This window comes from Astatotilapia calliptera, chromosome 12 (assembly GCF_900246225.1).
Source record: "Astatotilapia calliptera chromosome 12, fAstCal1.2, whole genome shotgun sequence".
Lineage (NCBI taxonomy): Eukaryota > Metazoa > Chordata > Actinopteri > Cichliformes > Cichlidae > Astatotilapia > Astatotilapia calliptera.
The window spans coordinates 9,239,535-9,248,269 of NC_039313.1; the positions used below are offsets into that span (position 1 = coordinate 9,239,535).

Genomic DNA, 8,735 nt, shown 5'->3' on the forward strand with positions numbered 1-8,735 from the left:
ATTAGACATAAGTTTTTAAAAATCTCTACCCAAACATACCTGATCCATCCATCCGCTTCCACTTATCCCTTTTCAGGGTCACGAGGGGCGCTGGAGCCTATCTCAGCTGTCATACGGCGAAAGGCAGGGTACACCCTGGACAGGTCGCCAGTCTGTTGCAGGGCTAACACACAGAGAGAGACAACCATTTGCACTCACATTCACACCTATGGGCAATTTAGATTGATCAATTAACCTATCCCCACTAACTGCATGTCTTTGGACTGTGGGAAGAAACTGAAGTACCTGGGGAGAACCCACACAAACACGGTGAGAACATGCAAACTCCAAAGAAAGAAAGACAGACCCTGGTCTGATGGTAGAAATGAACTCAGGATCTTCTTCTGTCCAGCAACAGTGCTAACCACCATGCCATCCTTGGCGGCAAGAACTGCAATCAAGTATTTGCAATAATGGTAAGTCTTTTGGGCCCACCCTTCTTTGTAGAACGGTATAAATTCAACAACACTGGAGAATTTTAAAGCACTAATGTCATGTTTAAAACATGTCAAAACAACTCAATCAGTCCCCACTTTTGATTAGGTCACTCTTTCTTTTTTTTTTTTTTCTTTCTTTTTTTTGAGTCATTCAGAGGTGAACTTTCTGGTGCTTCAGGGAGTGAACTTGATGCTCTGGTCTACTTGTCCCGTCAGTGCACAGAACATGTTGATCCCCCGATGTCTTGGATCAACATGATGATGTTTTGAAAAGAATGAGATGAGCTTTTGTGTTCTTTTTAGTCAGCAGTGGTTTTCACCTTGAAACTCTCCTATGGATGCCATTTTTGCCCAGTCTCTTTATACTGTTGAAATATGAACACTGACCTTAGCTGAGGCTACAGTTCTTCACATGTTGTTCTGGTTTCGTTTGACACGTCATGGATCAGTTGTTGACACAATAATGGAATCATTTTGGTAATCCTTTAACTCCTGAGAAGGTTCTGTCTTTCAATACTGATAGATGTTAATGACTTTGTTTCCCAGCTGTTAGTTTAGATCAGGGGTGAGAAACTCTAGGCCTCAACTGCCAGTGTCCTGCAGGTTTCCTCCCTGGGTCATCACACCTGAATCAAATGTTCATTACCAGGTTTCTGGAGGACTTCGGGGCTGTGTCCCAATCCAGCGACCGCACGCTTCGTAGTGCGCATTTGGAGACCGATTACGTCACAGCGACGTGAGGAAGGGTGTCCCAATTCGAAGTGTACTCCAAATGCGGTTGACAAATGTGCAGTTCATTTCCCCAAATTTGAAGTGTGGTCCAATGTAGACTTCGTGGTCCCATATATCCCACAATTCATAGCGTGGCGGTGGGTGTGGATATTTTGTTCGGAAAAAAACGGCGGATGCCTGAAGCGGGGTGGCTAAAGAGTAAACTTTCAAAAGTAAGTGCTGAATATTATGTCACTTATTTATGTGCGAATGTTTAATAATGAAGAACATTAAAACATAACATTATTAAAACATTGGCCACATATCGGCAAAGTTATGTGACATTAGTGATGTTTGTACTTTCAGCGTCAGCTTGGTTTTAAAGCCTTTACTTTAAAATATATGCCGTTAAATAGTTGACCTTAATCTTACAGAGAATGTGGTGATTTTATGGATAATTCACAAGCAGGATTCCCTGCACTGTTAATGTCAGCTATGTTATATTGCTGCCTCTGTTTGGTGGTGTCGAGCCAAACGGACTTTAACGTGTGTTTGAACGAGCTGACGGTTCACTCGTTAAGCTGAAAGAAAGATGCTTTAAACACATGTGTCCACTGTACCATCTGGGAACTCTTCTTGTTTAGCACTCGTAATAACACAAACACTAAATCCTCCTTCTCTTGTGCTGTTTTGTAGCAGTGTATACACCTGAGACTGTCACCTATCTGTCTGTCCTGCACTCTCTCTCTTTTTCTTTCTCTCTGATTGTGGAATAAAAGTATGAACATGTATTTATAAGTTACACTTGTGTTTGAATCCTGCAGCTTATCACACATTTGATTTCCATGTGTGACAACTGCAAGTGTCCAGAGTGAGGACAGACTGAGGGACCCACTGCTGCACATCATCTGTGAGGCTTTGCACCCCTGATGATCCACCAGGACAAACTCAGCAGTGTGTGAGGAAGAGGAGGAGGAAGAGCCAGCAGCAGGTGACAGATGGAGAGAATAGACAGACTGTTCCCTGTTTGTGAAGGACTGCTAGGAAAGTTTAAAATAACTAATTGCTTGTCCTGAATCAGTCTTATTAGGTAATGTTCAAATAATTTTATCATTCCAGTGTTTTCAGTGTGGGAGAAAGTACTCAGGGCCTTCAAGTTGAACACTATGAAAGGCAGCAACCAGTTTAATGTTCAGAAACCTAAAGTATCAGCAGCAGAATGGACCTAAAAATAAATGTTTGTTTCAGTTCTATGAAGCTTTGAGTATTTTGGATTAGTAGTACTGCTGTGTTTGTTGCATCATATTGCTGTAATTGTTTATATGCTTTACACTGTAAAAAAAAAAAAGTGCTGTTTTTACAGGAAAACCCTGGCAGCTGGGGTTACCAGGGACTTCCTGTAAAAACGCTTTACAGATGCAACTTGTAAATTGATTTACAGTGAATGAATCTCAGATTAAAACTGTTAAATCTACAGGAAAAAGAAGTTAATTTCACACATAGATGTGATATATAAATACACTATTTCCTGTATCTTTTACAAGTAATAAATGCTTTTTGTGGATCCATAAACTGCAAAATTAACAGGGAAATATCGTACAAAGAACTAATTTAAAATGGTAGAACTACGGTGAAACAGTGCATATTAAATGGAGCTGCTCTGTAAATTATACATAAAATCTATGCTGAATATTATATGTTTTAATGTAAAATTTTAACCATAACCCAGCAAATTTCTTACTGCTACGCCTACACCCAAACATGCAAAAATACATCTTGAGAAAACACAAGAGAGGAAAATATCACTTTTGGGAAATTTATTTTGCAGCCACATTAGCAAAATGACAGCAAATGGATCCATTTTTCCAACTAACACAATATGCAAGGCACACAGCAACTACACAATTCAATCAAAATATAGGCTATAAAAGCTGTGGAACATTCCTGCAAAGCAAGAACCATGTTCATGAAACAAGCATTTGTTAGACCCTCCACCAGAAAAAGTTAAATAACCTGTTAAGACTTTAAAACAAAAAACACATATTGTGCCAAAAATGATCATAATCACCGTGCAACGCGACACGCACCCTGCTGTCACCACAACCATGGCCCTGGTCAGAAAACATCAGCAAAACCACGTGGTGAAACAAACCTACACATGTGGTCTAGAAACACTGCAGTAGCAGCATGTTGTTTTTTTTCTTTTCTTATGTAAATAAAGAACATTCCTACAAAGAAAGAACATCTTCATGAATTGGCTTCATGCATTCGACCAGTAAAAGGTTCCAGTACACATTGTGGAACAAAATTAACTAAGTAAAACTAACAGTCCACAGAGAGTCAAGATTTAGGCTTAGCGCCACTTGTGGTCGGCAAGATCCTGAATCAGGGTGAGGACTCGAGGGTTCACACTGAGACGACGCTTTGAGTTTTTGTTCTCTACTTTGGTTCCTTTTTCTGGGTTTATGGAGAAGAAACACCTGTAGAATAACAATCATATAAAAGTTTATTAAGCATTTTTATAATTGATCAGTTAAAATACACGTACAAAGTAAGTAAAAATTAAGTATATACATATATATACACACAGTCATGGCCATGACCACGTTCAAGACAAAGTATAACCAAAATGCTGTGGGGAAGTGAACAATGCATGGTCAAAAGTATTGGCACCCTTCACGAGTGTCTTATGCAGTGATATGTCACACTTTAGCATTGTTAAAATCCAAAGCAAAGGTTATAGGTAGTCAGACGTCAGTTGACGCTTGGTCTAGCCCTGAGTCTCGGCCAGGCTTGGACCCGGATTCAGACTGTTAATGTATTTTAAAAAACCAAACAAAAAAAAAAAAAACAACAACAAAAAACAGAAAAAACAACTGAAACCGGCTCCAAAGCCGACCGAGACTCAGAGCCAGACCTGGACTCGAACCACATCAAAGCCAGACTCCAGATCCCAGAGTCTCAGTTATGAGAAATAACAAAGCCATATTTGTTCACCTCTGAAGAAACTCTAAAGTGGAAGCCAGCTCAGATGGATAATGGATGTTGAAATTGTAGTAGCTCCCGAACATGAGGCACAGTGCAGAAATGAAGGAGGATATGTTTGTGCTGACGAGGTTCCGATCAATACTCAGCATGTATCTTCTTGAGGAATAGCAGGACTGTCCTGTGAACAAATTATTTAACAGGTTATATCAATAAACACGGCAGTCACATGACATTCTATAAAAAGTGCACTTAACAAGAGAGAGAGCTATGAAACAGACTTACCACACACGATAATAGTGGGTGTCAGAGGCACTTGCTCCAGTTGTACCTCATCTGCCAGACATGTATCTTCAACACAGAGAAGCATGGACTCCTCCTTCTCTTCAAAGTAGCTGAGCAGAAGCAGGACCATCTCTTTCACATCATCTGAGCAGCCACTCTGCGGTCCCCGCATCCTCTGAAGCCTTGCATAAGTCTGAAGGAACACCTTGCTTTTGCTAACAGCAACTGTGGTCAAGTAGTCCAGTAGCCTTTTCCCCTTCAAATCCAAATTACGTGTGAATGTCTCTTTGAGGTCAATCCCAGTAAGTTCCTTGAAGTGGACAGACATGCCAAGTTCATCAAACCAAAACGGCCACTCCTCCCTAAGGCATTTGATACTTTTCCCCTGATTGACATGTTGACGTTGTGTGTAGTAAGTGGACTTCATTAGACTTTTTACCTCTTCTGGATTGGTGTCAGCTTGCTGGAACATCACCTTGAGTTTTTCCATCTTTTGCTGTTGGCTCTCTGGAGTTTCTTCAAGAGGCAGAAATTCTACATTCCATTTAATGCACCCGTATGTATCCTGCATGGCTGCTCTTTCTTCTAAAGGGATCTCGTCTGTGTGGTCTGAGTCAGTCTGATGTTTTCTTTTTCTTATTTTGGGTGTTGAAGTGCGCCTTACATTTTCAATTCTGTTCTGCAACTGTTTGACAAGTGAAAGGTAGCCTGCGCCAACAATCTCACCCTCTATTAAATCTTGCAGAGAATTGGGATATTTTGCCACCATTTTTCTTGCAACGTCAATTGAATGTTTTCTACCTACATGTGGGCATTTTTCCATCATCTCAGTCACAACAATCCGGACCATTTGCCTCCTCAGTTTTGGGCGAGGCCTTTTCCCCCTCTCAAGAAAATGCATCACTTCTGCAGGAAGTTTACTCCATGGAATTTCAAAGTTGTCATCCCATTGTGTGTCACATCCTGGGCTGCTGGAGGAGGTCGACGATAGACTTTGGGGTGAAAGTGAGAGCAATGACAGCGACTGGGTTGATGAGGCTTCCACAGATGATAGCGAGCTGTTCTCTGGAGTTTGGTCTTTAAATTACAAAACAAATACAATTATGATTCACACTGTATGTCTGTTCATGACCATCTCTGCTTTTGAGTTTGAATAGTTGTTTGTTGTTTTTACTTACATTTCTGTTTCCAAGCAGAAAGAAGCTTTCTTGCTTGTACAGGTCTTAATGCTGTCTGTGATGCCTCAAAGGCATTTATTTCATTTATCTTTAATGTTTGCTTAAAGTAATTCTTTTGTATGTATTTAAGTTAGAAAGAACAGTAAAAAGAGTTAAAAATGTTAAGAAGCTTTAATTTTGAAGGTGAACTTGCTAATAACCTCACTTCCTGGTGGGTTACCTGTATTGCTTCATTTCCTGTTTAATTCCTCTTCCTGGTTCTCTAAGAGGGAGAGTGACATGTGGTCTTGCTCTGAGGCTTATCCACAGCCATCCACTTGGGAACATTGTTCAGGCAACGCCGTAAGTGTATATATTTCACGATGAAGGTGTTAAAAAGACATAAATAGTGGTATTTGTGAAAAATTATATTTTATTTGTGATTCATGGAGGTTGATTAGTACATGTTAAAAAAGGCAGTTTTGATGATGATCATTACTGTTGCTAAAGCTAACACGAAGGTGTAAGGTCACATTTTGAGTTATTTCGTGATGCAATATTTATGTAAACGATCATTTTTTCTATTCTGTATTTCCTTTCAACTACAGTTTTCACCACTTGTCAAATGAAGATTCTGAGTAAAAAGTCAACTCTACTCGGACTCGTGTATTCATTGACAGAGGTTTAGCTTGGTGTTTGATCGGAGTTGCTACACTCTGCAACAGAACACTACACTGTCATCAAATCTGCCTCCATTACGAAGCGTAGATCATCACTTGTCTCAACTCCAATGGACTGCAAGTGCTCCTCCAGGATGTTTTTGTTCACAGCTTGAAGTTCTGGTAGGACTTCCGTGATGGCGACATCTAGGAAGGTTCGCTCTGAGTCACTCATACTTGCACTGAAGAAGAAATGCCACATCCAAACAAAATAGAAAATCACATACAGTTCATACACTTGATGGAGCAGGGTGGGGATCAGGTGACACTTATATTAATGTTAAACTATTTACAGTGAGAAGTGAGCTATTAGTTGGACATTATTTTGCCACAATACTATGCTTTAGTGGAATGACTCGGTATTCTTGAAGAATGTATGATACCAAAGGATAGAAATCAGGCAGGTCATTAATGTTGATGCACTGTAACCCAAGACTGTCCTTTGTCACAGAATACAGATGGTGTTCTGAGAGGAAGATGCCTTTGTGGATATCCATTAGAACATACACAGATGTGTCATTTTGAATCAAGATGAGTAGAAGTTCACCAAACTCCATACACTCGTCATTTCTGTACACAAGAAACTGTCCCTTTTTATATGCAGTGCCCTTGTACTGAATGTCTGTGGTAACTGTGGTATTGCTTTCTGAAAAAGCTAACTCCCTGACCGCATGCTGAATAGTGTCACTGTAGAGGTTGGGATAAAACGCACAGCTCTCCTTGACTTGCAGCAGTTCACGGCATTCTTGCCCTGCTAAAAGATAAGCCTGATACATCTGATGACGTGTTGACAAAGTTTGACAAATATTTTTGAAGCTTTTCAAGTGTCTGGCACATCTTTTGAAGTAACTGTGTTTACATTCAAACCTAAGCGTCCATAACCTCATCAATGGACCAAATTGCAACAACAATGCTGAATAATGGCGCAAATAGTGGTGCTTGGGTTTTAGTTTAATTCCAGGAAACAACATCTCTCTCATCTCCAAATATTCTTGGATCAAAATGTCAGCGAATGCTATCTGGGACAAGGAAATGCTCTGAGCACAAATAAGATCCACAATGTCTTTCATCTGGAGAGCTAACTGCCATACTTCATCCTCATGGTTTTGTACTTTGTCACCAATCAAAACTGGCAGCAATCTCAAAAGGTTCCAGTTTTGAACGGCTTGCCCTGATAATTTGGATCCGTCAGGTTTGACAGTACATGGCTTTGTAAGTGCTTCGGATCCTTTATATTTAAACTGTTTAATGCGTCTGTTTAGAAGGGAGTATGTGAACCATTTTTTATTTTTTATAATGTTCTTCAGGTACAGTGCTAGATCATATGACGCAACTCCTTCAAAGAGGTCATGACCTAAACAAGGTGGGAGACCAGGCTGGGATACGTGAAAAGACTGAAGGGTATTGAAGATGGAGTTTACCTTTATTCCTCTGACGTCTTGGATAGTTTCAGACTGGAGATCAGCAACAGCCGCGTCATATGTCTCTGGAGTGCGTGGAGGACCACAGGCATTCGGATCAGCATAAAACTCACTTCGTGTTACTTCACAGTACCTGCAAAAATATTGAGAGCAGCTGAAGTTTTCTGTAAACCCTCCTATGCAATGAGAACCCAAGTTGTCCCCAGCAATACAGTAAAGACCCCCTTTTACTGTTTCTCCATCTACATCTATTCCATCTGTCTCCAAAGATTTCAGATCTGCCAACAACTCTGAGAAAACTTTGGCTATTCCAAAGCGCTTGAAGTCATTCTCAACACACAACAAGACTAAAAACATGTTATCTGTATTTGAACGCAAATGAATGGGTAAATTTGCTAATGACAGATAGACTGCAAGAAGTTTGTGCGTTTTTTTAGCAGAACCCAGGGGATTCACTACCTCAAATGAATCTTGGTACAAAATCAGTTTGAGGCTTTCAGGGTTTTCATTAAAGAACTGGTGACATTTGAAAATTTTGCCATCATATAAATCCTTAAAAATTTCTACATCAGGACCCCCAAACTGTTGTGACTGTGTATTCCTCCATAACTGTGACTCTAAAAAGCTCTTCAGGGTTTCTCCAACTGGTATGTAGTAAGCACATTTTTCTGTCATGTTTTCATCCATTCCCAATGGCACTTTCTTGGGTTCTGTGTATTTAAACATTTTTTTGAATGTTTGATTTCTGGTGTGACTCTTTAATGCAGTCACAGATTTTAGTGACTGCTTCATCTGATAGGTTCATTTCATTTTTTAGTAAACAACTTACCTTATTAATTGTGTAGGCTTGACCCAATTCGTGCACATTCTGCATTTCCTCAGCAATACTCTGTATAGTAGAGGCAGGAATTAGCAGCTGTTCTTGCAGTTTAAGGTAAAAGAGACACATGTTTCTGAGATAAGAATGACTATCCTTCTCTG

General features: G+C 40.0%; 1 protein-coding gene across 1 annotated transcript; it reads right to left on the reverse strand.

Moving 5' to 3' along the window:
- Window positions 1-2,989: 2,989 nt before the first annotated feature.
- LOC113034142 (uncharacterized) lies at window positions 2,990-5,706 on the reverse strand. The gene is made up of 4 exons (XM_026188494.1): window positions 5,636-5,706; window positions 4,458-5,534; window positions 4,185-4,353; window positions 2,990-3,667 (listed from the first exon to the last, which is right to left on the reverse strand). Exons 2-4 carry the CDS (start codon window positions 5,356-5,358, stop codon window positions 3,541-3,543), a joined length of 1,197 nt encoding a protein of 398 aa, XP_026044279.1. The 5' UTR covers window positions 5,359-5,534; window positions 5,636-5,706; the 3' UTR covers window positions 2,990-3,540.
- Window positions 5,707-8,735: the final 3,029 nt, after the last annotated feature.

Bases quoted from the DNA above. Each gene is read 5' to 3' on its own strand.
- LOC113034142 (XM_026188494.1), bottom strand. From the start codon at position 5,358: ATGCATTTTCTTGAGAGGGGGAAAAGGCCTCGCCCAAAACTGAGGAGG. The intron at 4,354-4,457 runs GTAAGTCTGTTT...ATTTGTTCACAG, and splicing joins ACCCACTATTATCGTGTGTG to GACAGTCCTGCTATTCCTCA. The intron at 3,668-4,184 runs GTGAACAAATAT...GTTATTCTACAG, and splicing joins ACTTTAGAGTTTCTTCAGAG to GTGTTTCTTCTCCATAAACC.